The 17262-nt window shown below is 59.4% G+C and overlaps 1 protein-coding gene across 1 annotated transcript in view; it reads left to right on the top strand.

The window, feature by feature from the left end:
- The first annotated feature begins 11540 nt into the window (after positions 1–11540).
- Tpcn2 (two pore segment channel 2) overlaps positions 11541–17262 on the top strand; it is a 20098-nt gene continuing 14376 nt past the window's right edge. The window contains exons 1-6 of the mRNA XM_013021195.1: positions 11541–11690; positions 13930–13994; positions 14509–14585; positions 14915–15092; positions 16262–16378; positions 16946–17052. Coding sequence (XP_012876649.1) covers positions 11591–11690; positions 13930–13994; positions 14509–14585; positions 14915–15092; positions 16262–16378; positions 16946–17052 — 644 coding nt within the window. The 5' untranslated portion in view covers positions 11541–11590. The remainder of the gene's footprint in view (positions 11691–13929; positions 13995–14508; positions 14586–14914; positions 15093–16261; positions 16379–16945; positions 17053–17262) is intronic.

Here is a 17262-nt window from a genome sequence, read left to right as displayed (position 1 = left end):
GGGACTAGCGAGCCTCACCCGGTCACTCCCCTGCCCCAGGCTAGACAACCCCCCTGCAGTCCACACATGCGGGCAGGAGGGGGGCTGCTGGGGGGCAGGCGGGGGGGGGTCCCCCTCTGTGACAGATCGGATGTGTCCCTGTACCCCGGGGCCTGTCCTCCTGGGAGGACCTGAGCACAGAGGGAGCCAACTGGACCCCAGATGGGCCACACTGAAGACATGTGTGCATGCGTGTGCGTGCATGTGTGTGAGTGCATGTGTGCGCGTGTGCATGTGTGTGTGTGCGTGTGTGTGTGTGTGTCTATCCCGTGCTGGGCCACGGCAGAGCCGGCTTTCACCAGAGCTGACCCCTCTGCACTGGCATGGTCACCTGTGTGCTTTCCCACTGTCACCCACCCTCTCCTCCCCAGACCCCGAGAGCCATGGCTGCAGAGAGCAAGCCTGGGTTTTCCCCAAGACCCGAACCCCTGTGCACAGCTCAAGAGAGTCTTTTCTGGGGTGAGCCAGACCTGGCAGGACCCTCATTTGAGGACAGCGCCAGGCACCACTGGCTGAGGAGTGGCGCCCAGCTGCCCAGTCTCCCGAGGCTCCCCGTGCCCGGCTGGGGGCTGTGCCTGGCCCAGGTCTCGGCTTCCTGGAAGGCTGTGTGTGCGAGCATAGGGACACTTGGGGTGCTGCCCTCTGGGGTGTCCTCCTAGCAAGCTTGCCTGTGAAGTGGGGGGAAGAGTAGGGGAGCCCCCTCCCAGGAGGACAGAGCAGGGCTGCCTTGGGGCTGGGGGCAGGGAGGCTGCTGGGGGGGGGATCAATGCTATATAGAAGGAGAGGTCTGGGGGGTTGGGAGTGACAGGCTCTTCCCATGGGCTGCGGGCTCCGTGCAGGGGAAGGTGGGGTTCCTCAATGCCCTCCTCAGGTTCTTTTCCTGCCTGGCTTTCACCACTGTGCCCCGGTCCCTGTTCCCAACCCCCTGCCTCCCCTCCCCAGACCCTGGGCCCCAGCATGCTACCTGCGCTGTCCTGCTCTGCTGAGCCTTCGCTGGGTGCAGATTCTTCCTCGGGCTCCCAGCCGCCAACCCTGGGGGCGAGGGTGGGGCGCACAGGCCAGCAGAGCACTGAGCCCCGAGCACGGCCCGAGCCTCAGAGCCTCAGAGCCTCAGCCGTGGCAAACGCAGCTCAGGGTGAGGTGAGGACCAGCCCTCGCCGGCTTGGGAAGCAGAACCCGCCCCAAACCCAATTCCAGGCCCGGCAGGAGGAGGAGGGGGAGCGGAGGGGAGGGCAGGAGGAGGGGCTGAGCTTCGATGAGGCTTCGGGAAGGAATGCCCCACGCAGGAGCCCCCCCACAGCCCCACTGGGAGCCCATCTCTCCGCCTGCTGACGTCACGCTTGGCCCGAGCACTGTGGCCCGAGTCCAGTGGTTCATCTCCCTTGCATCCTGAGGCTCCACCGGCCTGCCCGGTAGAGGAAGCTCTGGGCCATCCACTTGCTAGCTGGCGCCTTCGGGCTGTTCCCGGTGGGATTTGGGGGGACCAGAAAGTAGGGGAGGGGGCACTATTGTTTCCATGGACCAGTGGACAGGCATAGAGCATGGGGAAAACTGGGGATGAGGACCACGGGAGGATGGTAATGAGCTGGCAGAGGCAGCCCCACCCAGGGGGCACCCACCCTCTCCATCCCCCACCTCGAAATCCACCCAGGACCCCCAGAGGCTTCTGGAAGCAGGAATCCCCTTCCCAGGCCCTAATAGCAATCAGATGGCTGTGGAAAGTCACAGCGCTCGCTCGTGGCCCAGCCGGCGGAGCAGGGAAGTTGGCGGCCGTGGTGCCTGGTGCGTGCGCTGGGCTGCCGATGACTCAGCCTGCCCCAGCGAGGGGGTCCTGGAACACTTTAGCGGCTAGGGCACAGAGCCCAAGCTTGGGTGGGGATGGGGGGGAGGTGGCCATGAGGGCGCGGTGCTGGAAAAGGCTCCCCCTGCCCCAAGCCAACTTTCTCATGGCCTCAGAAGCCTGCGGGAATTCTCTGCTTTCCCTGGAGGGGCAAATGGAGCCCGGAAGGGGGGATCTGTGCCTCCCAGGCGGTGGGCCCAGCGCAGACGCAGAGCTTGGCAGCTGCACCTGTCCTGGCATCACCACCCCCTGCTCAGGGGCGGCCCACCCTCTCTGTCCCTGCAAAGCTGAGAGCAGGGGGCGGAGGTGGGTTTTTGAAGGCCCAGCCCAGGGAGTGTCCTGGGGTCTTGGGGTGGGGAGGGGATTCTGGGGTGGTGCTGCAGGCTCAAGCCACACCCGAGGCAGGGGGGCAGGGCTGGGCTGGGCAAGCATCAGGCAGGGCGCTGACCCATGGCCTCCCCCAGGGCAGCCAGCTGGGCCCCAGCTGGGCGCTTGTTTACGCGGGGAGGGGAGGCCGGGGAGGCCGGGTTGCAGTGTAATTGCTGCGCTTGCTTGCTTGGACACTTGAAAGCAGCAGAGGCTCCACAGCCTTATTTGGTATGCAGATGGGTTTCTTTCAAAACAAGAGCGAGGGGCTGGAGATGGATGATGGACGGCGGTCCTCAGCGCAAGCTGCTGCAGGCCCAGGGCTGCCACCGCTGTCCACCTGGGCCAAGTGACAGAGCCCAGGGTCCTGGGACTAGGGAGCAACAGGTCAACAACGGGGTGCAGAGAGACTTGGGTCTGGGGCAGCCCTGGCTCCTGGCTCACAGGGACATCTGGCCATGTCCTCACATGAGGGTCTCTGTGCCTGAGTTTTGGGGCACACACACACATGCACGCACGCACACACACACACATGCAGTTTCTGGCAACAAACTGTAAGTGGGGAGTGGCAGGCTGGGACGCTGGGGTAGACCAGATGCTGACTGATTTCCTGGAGGGCAGTGGGAGGAGCCCCTGTTGCCCCCCAGGGCTCCGTGCCCCCCACCATGCATGAGGCAGGGTAGTTCACTGGGGCTGTGGCCTTCTTATGAAGTGTCAAGGAGGAAGGGGGTCAGATACCAAGGCCTCGTGATACCTTGAGCCTCGTGCTGCCTGGCGGGTTGTTTCCCCCCCATTTACTCCCTCTCCAGGTCTCAGGGCTCACATGTGAGGAAACCAGGCCAAGTCTGGCTGATGTGGTACTGAGCCACGGTCCCTATTCATTCTACCTTCTTCGTCCACATGCTTCCCAGTGGAAAGGCATGAGGTGTCCCCTGCCAAGGGCCTCACCCTTGTACGAGGCCTCCTGTCCCCACACCCCAGGGCAGGACTGGACCCCCACCCCACGGGGTCCTGGGGCAGGAGGCCCGTCTGGGTGGAGCTCTCTGCCAGGTCCTTTTGTGACCCATGGCTGGTGGCTGCTGCCTGGGTGACCGGCAGGGCACGGACCTCGCACCCCATTCCCAGCCCCTCCCTGCAGCCGGCGGTGTGGCAGGGGGCTCCACGCTGGCTTCACACACACATGCACACACACACACACGCGCGCGTGCGTGCGCACACACACACACATGCGCACACGCCTGGGTGACCAGCAGGGCATGGACCTGCACCCCACTCCCAGCCCCTCCCTGCAGCTGGCAGTGTGGCAGGGGCTCCGCGCTGGCTTCACACACGCACACGCACACACACACACACACAATGCACACATGTACACATGCATGCATGCATGCAAACACACACATGCACACATGCACGGGTGGCAGATGTTTAATGAGCATCAAGCAATGGGCTCTGTGCCCATGAACAGGACAGGCAAGGCCCCCGCCGTGGCCAGCAGGTGAGGAGGTGGCCAGCACAGCCGGATCCTTGTGAAGGAAGCACTGGGGTGTGGGGTGTCCTCTCTGAGGAGGGGACAGTGCAGGGGCTGAAGAAACAGCGCTTAGTGCCTTGCTGTGGTGATGGGTTATTATTATTGCTGTTGTTATTGTTATCATCTGGGCTATGCTGTCCAGCCCCTTTGCAAGCTTTCAAGAGTCAAGATTCTCCTGCAGGCCAGGAAAATACCTGCCTGAGCGGCAACTGTCTTGGTACTTTACATGAAAGATGGGCCAGGTAGCTTTCCTGAACCCATGCTTCCCCAAGAGATCCCACACTTCCCTGAGATCCCACACTCCCTGAAAGCTCACACTCCCTGAGATCCCACACTTCCCTGAGATCCCACACTCCCTGAAAGCCCACACTCCCTGAGATCCCACACTCCCTGAGATCCCACACTCCCTGAGAGCACCTTTCATATTTCCAATTTGAGAAGAGAGTGGGCATGGCACCCGTCCCCCCCCCCGCCCACCGCCCCCATCCTTCACATATCCTTTCTGCCACCCCTGCCCTGTTCTGGAGTCTGTCCTGGCAGTTCAGTCTCAGCAGTGGGCTTCCCCTTGGCAGCCAGTATTGTTGGTTGGTTTCCATTTTTTGCCTTCCCCCTCCTTCATCTGTGATCAGAAGCCTGTGAGCTGTGAATTTAATCCCCAGTCCTGAGGGGCAGGGGTGGGGTGGGGCGGGGGTGGGGGTGGGGCAGGACCCCCACAGGTAGCCTGCCTGTCCCCAGCCTTGACTCCTCTTCCTCTCAGGATTACTTTCCTCTCTCTCTCTCTCTCTCTCTCTCTCTCTCTCTCTTTCTCTTTCTCTCCCTTGTGCTCCTGGCTGGCCCTGGGGGCTGGCACAGTGCTGGGCACCCTGAGCCCTGGGAGCCGCATGTGCGGGGCATCTCTGAGCTCTAACCTGTCTCTTGCTGCAGAAGCTAGTGAGCCCCATCCAAGCCTGGTGCCCCCCATACCGGGGTACACTGACCAGGCCTCTCCACATGGTGGACTGGTGGGCCTGCACAGGAGCGGGGAGGAGAGCCCCAATTCCTGTTCCAAGGAGAAAGACCTGTGACATTCATTTTATGGCACTGTCTCCTCGATGTTCCCCCGGGCGTTGGTCCAGCTGTACCAGCTGAAAACAACAACAACACAAAAATCTTATTTGAAGCCGGGCGATGGTGGCTCACGCCTGTAATCCTAGCTACTCAGGAGGCTGAGATCTGAGGATCGCGGTTCAAAGCCAGCCCGGGCAGGAGAGACCGTGAGACTCCTATCTCCAATAAACCACCAGAAAACCGGAAGTGGCACTGTGGCTCAAGTGGTAGAGTGCTCGCCTTGAGCTGAAGAGCTGAGGGACAGCGCCCAGGCCCAGAGTTCAAGCCCCACGACTGACAAAAAAAAGAAAGAAAATCTTATTTGACTTCTGTCCCTTCATTTCCTTCTCCCCTCCCTCCTCCCCTCCCTCCCTCCCTCTCTCTCTCTATTTTACTCTTTCCCTCCCTCCTTCCCTTCCTTCTTTCTGTGTCAGAATTCAGTGTGTCCTATGGCGGCTCAGCTTGCTTATAGCTGATGCTCTACCATTGAGTTATGCTTTCGTCCCAGGTTTTTGCCAGTTAATTAGAGATGGAACTGAAATCCTCCAGGTCTCAACCTCCTGAGCCTGGAGGAGAACGGATGCGAGCCTCCAGCGCCCGGCTCCACATCCGCTCTCCGACCTTCCTCTTTCCAGACTCCAGGCCTGTCTCTGGGTTCTGATCGAAGAGCATGCTCCTGCCTGGGCCTGGCCTGAAGGGGACTTTGGTGTCACCCTCCCACCAGCCTGAGGCCCCCCGGGCTGCACCGGCCCTCAGCTCCTACAGCTCCTCTCTCAGCACCCCCAACTGCAGCCAGTTCCCATCCTTTGCTACACAAAAACCACTTGTCCCCAGATGGCCGTTCCTGGCTCATGAGCAATGAGAGCTGAAAAAGCACCATTCTAGACCAAAAGCAGGAGATAACAAGCCATCGGGTGCCCCGGATTCCTATGGCTTGTGTCATGGGCAACAGAGCTCAAAATAGCCAGTGCAGGCCCCGCCTGGCCTGGGAAGAAGCTGGCTGTCCCAGGGGTCGCTCCTCGGGACAGGACTGAAGGATCTGGTCCCCAATGCCCGCCTGGGACTCTGTGTCCGGCTTGTGTGCTCTGCTCCGTGGCTTGGGCCAGTTGGGTGTCCTCTGGGCTCTCGATTGCTGTGTGACGCAGCCAGAGTACATGGCACTGAGCCTCAGTTTCCCCAGATGTGACAGAGAGTGAGTCGCTGAGCCACAGCGGTAGCAGTTTTGAGGCTCAAGAAATTGGAGGATGAATGTGTCATGATGTTGGTCAGCTGGACTTGGGGGTGGAAGACGTGTGCGTCCTCTCTGTCTGTAAATCTCAGTCCTCTCCTTCAGTGTTTACCCAGTTTACAGATATAGAAACTGAGGCTCGGTGAGGCGTTGGGGCTGGTCGGAGATGACTAGGGCCCACACATGGCCAGCTGGTGATTTTTTACTTTCTTCGATGTGAGTTTAGAAATCATTTGAAACTACTACAACGGCTGAGCACCTTTGGCTTTCTTCCCTCAGTTACTAGGTACTCAGTAAATGCAATGGCACCGGTAGTGTACCTCCATAGAGAGACCTATGTGAACGCACACTTACTGTTCATGTGGCTGGACAGGAAACCCAGCTCTGCCGCCATGGGTGGCTGTGCAGGGAGGTGGGGTGGGCAGAGCTGGGGCTTGTGCTTCCTTGTTTGTTCTTCTCCATCCCGCCCCCCCCCGGGGCCTTGCCTGTCACCCCAAAACAAAGGAGGACTGGGCCACTGAGGCTGGGTGCCTGACCCACGGGGATGCTGGTACTCTCTGGAAGTTCCCAGCTGCCTGGGGTGCAACCTCCAGGAGAAAGTTCGAGGACACAAAGCTCCAGCAGAGGCCTGGCCAGGGCAGGGAACGCCCTCTGGGCTGAGCCGTGTCTGGGTCCCCCCCTAAAGAATTGCTCCTCGGCTGCAGGACGCACAGGGACCCCCAGGCGGCCCCCTTATGAGGTCCCAGCTCCGATCACACACCTGGGGTGGCAGGGAAAGGGGGGTCTCCATGCAACAGTGACCCCCGTTTCTCACACTGCAAGGCGCTGGCTCAGGCTTTGCCGGGATGCTTCATCTGGCCTAGCTTCCGTGCAGGAGGAGGCCAGTGCCGAGGCCTCGTGTGGCATTGCCGGCTGTCTGGCACGTGAGCCCAGGCGGCTTCTCCTCCCGAGTCTCCTCCCCTGGGGCTCGTGGCTGTGGACCCAGGCAATGACAGGTCTGGGATAGGTTCACGTCACTGTGCCCGCGACAATGCAGCCTTGAGGGAGGACATCGCAGAGCTCTAGCCTCAGTTTCCCTATCTGTGATGGTGCCCTCTGCCCCCGGGGCAGCTGGGAATGACACATGGGGTCAGGCGACCCCTGAGAAGGCCCTGAGAGACCTGCTCCCTCCGAGGGGTATGCGCTGGAGGCTTAGTCCCAGAGTCCTGTTTATTTTATTATTATTTTTTTGTGCCAGTTCTGGGGCTTGAACTCAGAGCCTGGGTGCTGTCCCTGAGCTTTTCTGCTCAAGGTTTTTGCTCTACCACTTGAGTCACACCTCCACTTCTGACTTTTTGCTGGTTAATTGGAGATAAGAGTCCCAGGGACTTTCCTGCCCAGGCTGGCTTTGAACTGTGATCCCCAGATTTCAGCCTCCTGAGTAGTCAGGATGACTAGTGTGAGCCAACACTGGCTGGCTAGTTTCCCTGTTCTATCTACTCCCTGGACCAGCGTTCTGGGAGTTCAGGTTGCTCCTGGAGGGAGGCTGCTATCCACTGGCTGCCCTGGACACACATCTTCTAGTTTGAATCCTTCCTACCGTCCTGTGTGGCTGGAGAGCCTGGAACGCAGTAGGTGCTCAGTGTGTGCTTCGTCTTGCAGGGCAGGGCTGGCTGGGTTGACCTCCCAGGTCAAAGGAACCCAGGGGGCAGCTGGAGCGGGGCCTGGCCTGCATCACTGCTGGAGCGCCAGCCTCTGCCCCCAACTTCCCAAGTGGCGGGAAAGATTCCTTTCACTCCTTACAGAGAGAGCGAAGTTACAGTGGAGTTGCAACTACACTTTGCAGAGGGGGAAACTGAGGCACAGAGGACTGTGATCCACTGGACAGCCCCACAGAAGCAAAGCTGGCATGTTTTGACAATCCAGGACTATAAGATCCACCAACATCCACAACCAGACACCTTGAAGACACCTAGGACCCCAGACAGCCCTTTCTGCCCGTGCTGACACCCATTAAGTGTTTGGCTAAGCTCTGCTTGGCATGCTAGAAGTAGCCTAAACAGGGACTTCCTGTATGAACCAGGGACAGGATGCTTTGTGCTGAGACCCAGCGCCCCCTTGTGGGGCTATGCTGTTCCTCACAGTTCATTTCTGTGTCCTGTGCCGGTCTTTTATGTGAGCCCTAAAGGAATGATTACTGGCAATCCATTCCACTCCTCCCCCAGGGAGCTAGCTGAGTGGCCCAGGAATTCTTTAGCTGGAATTAATTAAGCACACTTTATTGAGGACATCCTACTTTTGCAGGGTGCTGTGGGCACTCATTTCCTTTTATTTTCTCAAAATGAATATATCTTTTTGTGGGGTTTAAAAACGCACATTCCTTTCTGTAACTGTAATCCCTCTGTACATCACCTTTATAATAACAATAAAGTAAATTTAAAATCAATGCATGCTCTAATCCAGGTGCCGGTGGCTCACGCCTGTCATCCTAGCTACTCAGGAGGCTGAGATCTGAGGATCGCAGTTTGAAGCCAGCCCAGGCAGGAAAGTCTGTGAGACAATCTCCAGATAACCACCAAAGAGCTAGAAGTGGAGGTGTGACTCAAATGGTAGAGCAAAAGCCTTGAGCAAGTCAGGTGGGATCATGAAACTGTGAGTCCAAACTCCTCCTCCCCCTTCCCCACCCCCAAAGTAGAGCCATCTTAGATGACACCTTTGGGCGCAAGCTTCACAATAACGGATCTGGCAATGATTTTTTTTTTTTTTTTTGGTCGGTTGTGGGGCTTGAACTCTGGGCCTGGACACTGTCCCTCAGCTTTTCAGCTCAAGGCGAGCACTCTACCACTTGAGCTACAGCGCCACTTCTGGTTTTTCTAGTGGTTTATTGGAGATAGGAGTCTTATGGTCTCTCCTGCCCGGGCTGGCTTTGAACCGGGATCCTCAGATCTCAGCCTCCTGAGTAGCTAGGATTACAGGTGTAAGCCACCGGTGCCCGGCTTTGGCAATGATTTTTGAATGTGACACCAAAGGCATGTACAACTTCAACAACAGGCACATCAGATTTTATGAACATAAAAAAAAATGTCCAGAAGTGGCGCTGTGCCTCAACTGGTAGAACGTTAGCCTTGAGCACCAAGAGGCTCTGGGACAGTGCCCAGGCCCCGAGTTCAAGCTCTAGGACAGGTGAAAAGAAAAGGAGGCGGAGGAGGAGGAGGGGGAGGAAATTTTTTTAAATGCTCATCAAAAGACAATATCGGTAGATTAAAAAATAAACTACAGAATAAGAGAAATATCATTTGCAAATCATATCCTGATAAAGGATTAAAATCCAGAATATACACAGAACTCCTAAAATTCAACAACACAAACCCAAACAGAGCAAAGTGTGTGTCTTGGCAGTAGGACACCAGCGTGGCAGGTGCAAGGCACTGAGTTCAAGCCCAAGTATTGCCAAAAAGGAAACAAAACAAAACAGAAAACAGGCAAAATGTGGAGACAACTTGCTGCTAGATGTATAAATAAGCAAAACACGGTACACACAGGTAATAGAACATTACTCATTATTTTTATTTTGATTGTTGTTGTAAAGGTTGTTTTTTTTTTTTTTTGGTCGGTCGTGGGACTTGAACTCTGGGCCTGGGCGCTGTCCCTCAGCTCTTCAGCTCAAGGCAAGCGCTCTACCACTTGAGCTGCAGCGCCACTTCTGGTTTTCTGGTGGTTTATTGGAGATAGGAGTCTCACGGTCTCTCCTGCCCGGGCTGGCTTTGAACCGCGATCCTCAGATCTCAGCCTACTGAGTAACTAGGATTACAGGCGTGAGCCACCAGCGCCCGGCTGTTGTTGTAAAGGTTGATGTACACAGGGGTTACAGTTGCATAAATTAGGTAACAAGTACATTTCTTTTTGAATGCTTCCCTTCCCTCCTTCTCCCCCAGGTTTTCCCTCCAGTCACTCACAAGTTGTACAGCTCATTTTCAACAAAGTATCTAGTGAGTACCACTGTTGCATGTGTTCACCCCTTAGTATTCAGGCTTTGAAAGAAGGGGGAATTCTGGTTTGTGCTACCAGAAAAAAAAAAAAAAAGAGTTGAACTCAATTGTAATTGTAATTTTAGGAATGGGATAAAGTTTCAAGTTGAAAAAAATCTGTGGAGACTGATGGAGATATTAGTTGTGTGACCCTGTCAATGCCTTTAACACTGTTGAGCTATGTGTGTGTGTAAAAGTGGTTTTTGCATATAACACCCCATGAGCTAACAATGGAGAGGTGAGTCAGAGAGATTGGAGATTCTCTTTGGCAATGTGAGGATTCCTTATGGTCCAGGTGGCTGGGTGAAGGAATGTTCTGGTCTCTAGGGTGGGGCTACACCCAGCAAGTCAACCTGGACCCTGATCCCAGTTCCCAGGAAAGGAATTCAGTCAGCGTCCTGGGTGAGCTAATCTTTCCTGCCTGAGGCCCTGGGGCAGGAACTTAGTCTGCATGCTGGACTTCTGACCTCCAGCACTGATACAGAACAACTAGGAGTTGTTGTTTTTTAATTTTATTTTATTTTTGTAGGTTGTGGGGCTTGAACTCAGGGCCCAGGCACACAGTTCCTGAGCTTTTTTTTGCTCAGGGCTATGCTCTGCCACTTTGGGTCACAGCGTGACTTCCATCTTTCTGGTAGGTCATCGGAGACTTTCTTGCCTTGAACCGACCCTCAGACCTCAGCCTCCTGAGTAGCGAGGATAGATTACAGGTGTGAGCCACCAGCATCCAGCACTTGATTCGTTTTATGCTGTTTGCAATCATGTGTCTTTACAGCAGTAGAACAGTAATACAAGCTCATAGGCTCACCTAGGCTCGGCTTGGTGGCTTCTGGAAAGTGATTTTCACGTTGCTAATGATTTGTGCAGAGCTCTGGAGAAGCACTTCTTGGCGATCTCAAGAACAACATCAATTATCTGCTAAAATTCATTCTTGGACTCCGGGAGCTGGTGGCTCACTCCTGTAATTGTAGCTACTCAGGAGGCTGAGAGGATGGATCACGGTTCATGGTTCATGAGGATCAGGGTTCGAAACCAGCCTGGGCAGCCCGCGATTCTTCTCTCCAATGAACCTCCAAAAAAAGAAAAAAGAGAAATAAGTAAGTAAATAAGTGAGGCGCTCCCGGATCCGGGGTGGAGCTCGGCGGCCGGGCGGCGGGCCAGCCAGAGCAAGTGTCTGACTCGGTAGGCCCGGGAGGGCCCGGTAACCTGCATTGCAAAACGCGCTTCCGGTCCTGGGCCACCGCCGGACAGCTGCGCTCGGCGGCTCAGCCTTCGCCCAAGCCCTCGGGGCTGGCTCCTCCCTGATTGGACGGAAGTTAAGCTCCGCTCCGGAGCGCTCCGTCCTCATTGGCTAGCAGTGAAGGGCATCCCCTGGCGTCACGGAGCGGTCGCTCCGCCTCCCCGGCGCCCGGGCGGCCCGCGCGCCTGCGCAGTGGGGCCCGGCGCTGGCGGGTCGTGCGCTCCGGGGAGGCTCGGGGTCCGGCGCGTGGCGGCCGATGGCGGAGCCCCGGGGCGAGCTCGAGCCTCTTTTGGGCCGGGCCCGTAGCGGCGGCAGCAGCGACTTCCCGCCGGGGCAGTTCGCTCAGGTGGGCCCGGGTGAGTGACAGCGGGGTGAGGGCCCCGGGTCGCGGGGGTCGGAGGGGGCGCGGGGAGGGGGTCCCCGTCCCCGGGGCCCGGGGTCGCGCCCGGAACCGGACCCCGGACCTTGGGCTGCCCACGGTCATGCTGGGGCCTTCCGTTCTGTGCCGGTCCTGGGGCTTGAACCCAGGGCCTGGGGCTTGAACCCAGCTTTTCCGCTCAGGGCCGGCGCTCTGCCACTTGAGCCACGGCAGCACTGCCAGCTTTTTGGTAGTTAATTGGATGTAAGAGTCTCACAGACTTCCTGCCCAGGCTGGCTTCGAACCTCTGTCCTCACATCTCAGCCTCCTGAGTAGCTAGGATGACAGGCGGGAGCCACCGGCTTCCAGTTCTTCCCTCCCCTTTCTCCCGGTTTCTCATGGGGAAACAGACTCCGAGAAAAGCGCCAGTAGGTGTCTGGAGGGAGATCCTGGAGTCCCTGGGGTGCCGTTGGACCCCAGCTCCAGGTCTGGGCTGGGCCGCGGCTCTGTCACAGGCCCTCCTGCAGCAGCCGCCTCCTCTGGCCTTCAGCTGCCTTCTGTCCTTCCTGTTTGTGGTCTGAGGGATTGCTGAATCCAGGGAGGGTGTGGGCTGGGGACGGGCCCACCTCAGGGGAATCAGGTGCTGGGTTCCAGGCGGCAGGACCCCCGTCTCTATTGACCGGTGAGGAAATTGAGGTCCCGAGACCTGCCCAAGGTCACACCCTGCCTCTGGGTGCCTCCCTTCATGCCTGGCTGCTTCCCACGCTGGTCCAGCCTCCTTCCCGGGTTGGGCTGGGTGAGCAGTGTATGCCCCGGGCGATCCACAGTGGGTGGCCACAGGATTGGCAGAAGGTGAGGAAGTGGAGGCCGGTGGCCCCACGCCCCCCCTGTGCCCTTCCCCAAGCTCCCGGTGGCCTCCGTGTGGGTGGGACATCCTTCCTCCCAGCCTATGCCCGGTCCTTGTGTCTGGACAGGGGTGCCTTTCTGGGGCTGCCGCTTGCAGGCCTGGTGGGCTTGGGCGGGTGCGTAGCCTTGCTGAGTCTCAGGAGAAGGGGATGGACGTCCTGAGCCTCAAGCGAGGGGATGGAGGGGGCTGGCGCTGGGCCGGGTGGGAATGCCGCCGCCGTGCCTGCTGGTCCCGGCGCTGGCCGAGGAAGTGAGTGGCACGTGTGATCGGAGACGCGAGTCAGCGCTGGGCTGTGTGGCTCAGGACAGTGTCTGTTGTCTTTGTCCTTCGGCCGGGCTGCTTGTGAGAATGGCTCATTCAGCCTCCCCTGGGAGCACCCACAGCCGGGAGACTGGGTGGGGGGGATGCCCTGGGCTCCTGTGTCCTGCAGCGGGACCCTCCTGCTGGTGTGGGGGTGGGGAGTGCTGCTGTGGGGTGCCCACTCCTCAGGGGACCCCAGGTCCTCCTGGCTCAGCCCCAGCAGAGGACAGGCCCTGGCCAAAGGTTGAGGAGGGTGATTCTTCTTGTTGCTGGCTCAGGAAGTCTTCTACCTTTTTTGCTGAATGTGTTCAAGGATGTGGGGTTGTATTGACGCTCTGCAAAGCGTTAGCGCAGGACCCCCCCCCCCTTACCCTATTGAGGACTGTCTGCGAGGTTGGGGCACACCAGGGCTGCACAAGATGCGATGGTGCGGGGGCCAGTGTAGAGCAAGGCGGGGAGTGAGCTTAGGTCTGATGTTGGGGAACACAGGTGTGAGGAGCAGGCCCGGCATCTGCGCTGTGAGAACCACTTTGTGGGTGGTGGAGTGGACAGGTGACGGCTGCTCTTTGCCTAGGAAGGGCTGGCAGAGGATGGGGGGAGCCTGGGCTTCCCTCGGGCTCTGCCCTGGACCACCATGTGGGTGTGGCATGGTGCCAGGGAGCGAGTGGGACCTTGGGCCTCAGGGTTTGCTTCTGGGAGGCAGGCTGGCGGCTGGTGATGCCCATGGGGCAGAGGTGGAGATGCCTGCAGTCCCCATGGGGGTGGAAGAGCCTGCTGTGACCCGAGCTCAGTGCTCTGCAGACGCTGCCGCCTCTCGCGTGCCCTCGGCACTGTGCCCCTGGGCAGGGGCAGTGGTGGAGGCAGGCCACCCCTGCTCCAGGCCCGGGACCCTGGGCACATGGGTGCCTCCCCCACCTTGTTGGGACCTCACCCTGGGCGGGTGACACGTGCCACATCACAGGGTGGGGGACCTCGGGCGAGGCCGCGGGCCCCTGGATTGGTCACCCGATGTTGTCCCTTCTGCCCCTAGGTGCCGGCGCTGGCCAGGACCTCTGCATCAACCAGGCTGTGGTCTTCATTGAAGATGCCATCGAGGTGGGTGGTGGCCACCATGCTGGCTGGGCGTGCCCCCTTGCTCCTCGCTGTCCCGGGGCGGAGCCTCGGCCGCTGGCCTGCGGGGCATCGCGGCCCGGCTCTCAGTCCTCACCATCTTCGGAGGGTCTCATTGATGGACCGCTGACCGAAGCCTGGTGGGCCTCCCCGAGCCAGGTCATACCTGGGGGTGGGGGCAGGCCTCGCTAGGCAGTGGGCATGGCTGCTGTCTCTGAGTGCCCCTCGGGCACCCGCCTTCCGGGGTGCCCGGCTGGGGGAGAGCTTGGTGTGGTGTGTGATGGTGGAGGGGCGTCTGTCCTCTGCCGGCAGGGACCTGCCCCCACACCCCCACCTGTCCCCTCCATTGGGCTTTTCTTGGGGGGGGCTGCAGTGCTGTGTTTGGCTGTGTGTGGTAAGGGGGCACAAACCAGAGAACCAGGGAACATGGGGGGTGCGGCCCTGAGAGGCCCCTGGCCCATCCCCCACTCACTCGCCCTGCCGGGCCTCTCTCCCCCAGTACCGCTCCATCTACCACCGAATGGACTCTGGCTCGCTGTGGCTGTACCGCTGCTATTACTCAAACTGGTGCCAGCGGTGAGAAGGCGGGAATGGTGGTCTCTGAAGACCTGCTCGGTGGGGTGGGCTGGCCTCACCTGTTTGGGGGTGCCAAGTCTGTCTCCTTACGCTTTTGGGTGCAGAGGTGGCCCTGACCCCCTTCAGGGGAGGAGCCAGCCCTGGGGCTAGGATGCAGCTCCATCCTGTGCGGACCCGGTCAGTGATGTTTGAGCACTTGCTGGGTGGACCCAGCCGGGAAGGGCTGCAGTTTGCCCTCTGGGCAGTTGCCTGCAGGGATGGGGGTGTGGGGGGCTTCCTGGCCCCAGGCAGTTGTACTTGCCCTCTAATCTGGTTTGTCTCCTTCCCAGGGCTCTGAGTGCCGCCATTTTCCTGATCCTGGCTTTGGCTTTTGTGGAGACACCTTCCTCGTTCACCCGGACAGCAGACGTGCGCTACCGCCCTCGGCCCTGGGAGCCGCCCTGTGGCCTGACTGAGGGCGTGGAGGCGCTCTGCCTGCTGCTCTTCGTGGCCGACGTCTCCGTGAAGGTGAGGAAGGTGGGCCTTGTGCCCCGCTGGTCCCTGACCACTTCTGCTCCGTCCCGATGCCGGGCTGCCTGCTGCTTCTCTGGCCTTTGCTCTTTGGCCCAAGCTTTTGCTTGTGTCCGAGCTTTGGGGCAGAGGATGCAGCTCCTTTCCCTCCCCACAATGCATGCTGGGTATGAGCTGTGCCACGAGGCTGGCAGCCTGTGGGGTGATGGAGGCGGGCCGCAGGGGCCCCATGAAGACTAGGATCCTCTCCTCATGGCCCACATTGCTGGCTCCGGTGGAGAGGATGTAGGGCAAGGAGCGACCTCTTGTCACAGAGAGGCTGCTGGGTACCTGTGACTGGATCCTTCTGGAAATGGGGTGAGGGGTGGGTAGGGGAGGGGGCTTCACTGCTAGGTGCATATGAGTACGTGTGTGTGTGTGTGTGTGTGTGTGTGTGTGTGAAGTTGTGGGCTCTAGGCAGTTCCTCACTTCGTGCTTTTAGCCCATCATGTGGTTGGCAGATTAGGGTTTTTTGTTTTTTTTTTGTCGGTCGTGGGGTTTGAACTGGGGGCCTGGGCGCTGTCCCTTAGCTCTTCAGCTCAAGGTGAGCGCTCTACCACTTGAGCTGCAGCACCACTTCCGGTTTTCTGGTGGTTTATTGGAGATAGGAGTCTCACGGTCTTTCCTGCCCGGGCTGGCTTTGAACCGAGATCCTCAGATCTCAGCCTCCTGAGTAGCTAGGATTACAGGCGTGAGCCACCAGCGCCCGGCTCAGATTAGGGGTTTTTAAACTGGAACCCGAACTGCTAGGAAGTTACCACGAGTTGTTTTGGAGAGGCTGGAGGTGAGGGGTGCATTGGTCTCCAGGCTGGGGCCTTGGGGTGGCCGCTCCAGGGAGGGGGGAGGCAGTTAGGAGGGGCAGAGCGGGCATGTGTTCGTTCCAAACTCCCTCGCGGTAACCCGTTTGCATCTCACCTTTACAGTAGCAACCAAAATAAACCAAAAGAGGAACCGAGGGCAGGGAGGCCTGTGCCATACTTGAGATTGCACCGCAGCCGCTCTGGGTCCCGGCTGGGGCCGTGCGCTGTGCCCCATGCCCATGGAGACCGCACTGCTCCCCATCCCCCTCCACCAGAGCCGGGGTCCTCTGCCTGCCATGCACCCCTCACCCGTCCCCGTTCTTACAGGGCTACCTGGTGGGGAGGGCCCAATTCCAGAAGAATCCGTGGCTGCTGGCCTACCTCGTGGTGCTGGTGGTGTCCCTGGTTGACTGGACGGTGTCCCTGGGCCTGGCTTGTCAGGAGGTGGGTGGTGTGGCAGCTCTGGGGGGGGGTGCAAGCTCTGTGGGGCAGGGATGTGGGCTGGGGGGTGCAGGGCGTGGGCCCTGGGGTGGCCCTGGGGAATCTCGCGCTGTTCACCAGTGGGGTCCCAGCAGCTGGGGATGGGAATCTGAGACCTGGGTCCGGCCGGGGTCCTGGGGCGTCCTGTTGGCTAGGGGAGATGCCAGAGTGACGTCTGGGCTGCTCTGACTCCCACTCCTGGCCTGGCTGGTCCCCACAAGTGCTGACCCGGGGTCTCATCACACACAGCCGTCGCCTGCCCAGAGCGTGTTGAGGCCCTGCAGTGAGCTTACTTACCGGCCGCCAGCAGGGCTGGCCAGGGAGTCGGTTCCCGTTGCAGGGAGCGGCCGGGGGCATGTTGGCCGCTAAACCTGTCAGCAAGGGCGAGAAGAGCGGCCTCAGGCCTAGAGGGGCAGGCCAGCGCCGTGGCTGGTGGGCTCTCTGGCTTCTGGGGGCTCTTGCTGTGGGATGGGTGAAGGCCGCTGGGAACCCAGTGGTTTCCAGTCCGTGGGCTTCTCCGGTCTCTTCCAGCCGCTGCGCATCCGCCGGCTGCTCCGCCCCTTCTTCCTGCTGCAGAACTCCTCCATGATGAAGAAGACACTGAAGTGCATCCGGTGGTCGCTGCCCGAGATGGCCAGGTGGGTGGTGCTGGGTGCCTGGGACTCAGGTGCTCTGCCTGGGGGCGTGGTGGACAGGACTGCGTCGGCAGGCTGCCCTGGCCCAGGTTTTGCGGTGGCCGGCAGCGTTGCGGGGTTACAGGCCCCGCTGCAGACCCCGCTGGGGTCCCTGAGTCCCAGGGAAGTCTTTTTGCTGGTCTTTGTCCTCTGTGTCCTGCTGTGGCTGCCACT

Source organism: Dipodomys ordii, unplaced genomic scaffold (genome assembly GCF_000151885.1).
Source record: "Dipodomys ordii isolate 6190 unplaced genomic scaffold, Dord_2.0 Scaffold54, whole genome shotgun sequence".
NCBI classification, from domain to species: domain Eukaryota; kingdom Metazoa; phylum Chordata; class Mammalia; order Rodentia; family Heteromyidae; genus Dipodomys; species Dipodomys ordii.
This window is presented reverse-complemented; position numbering and strand designations above follow the sequence as displayed.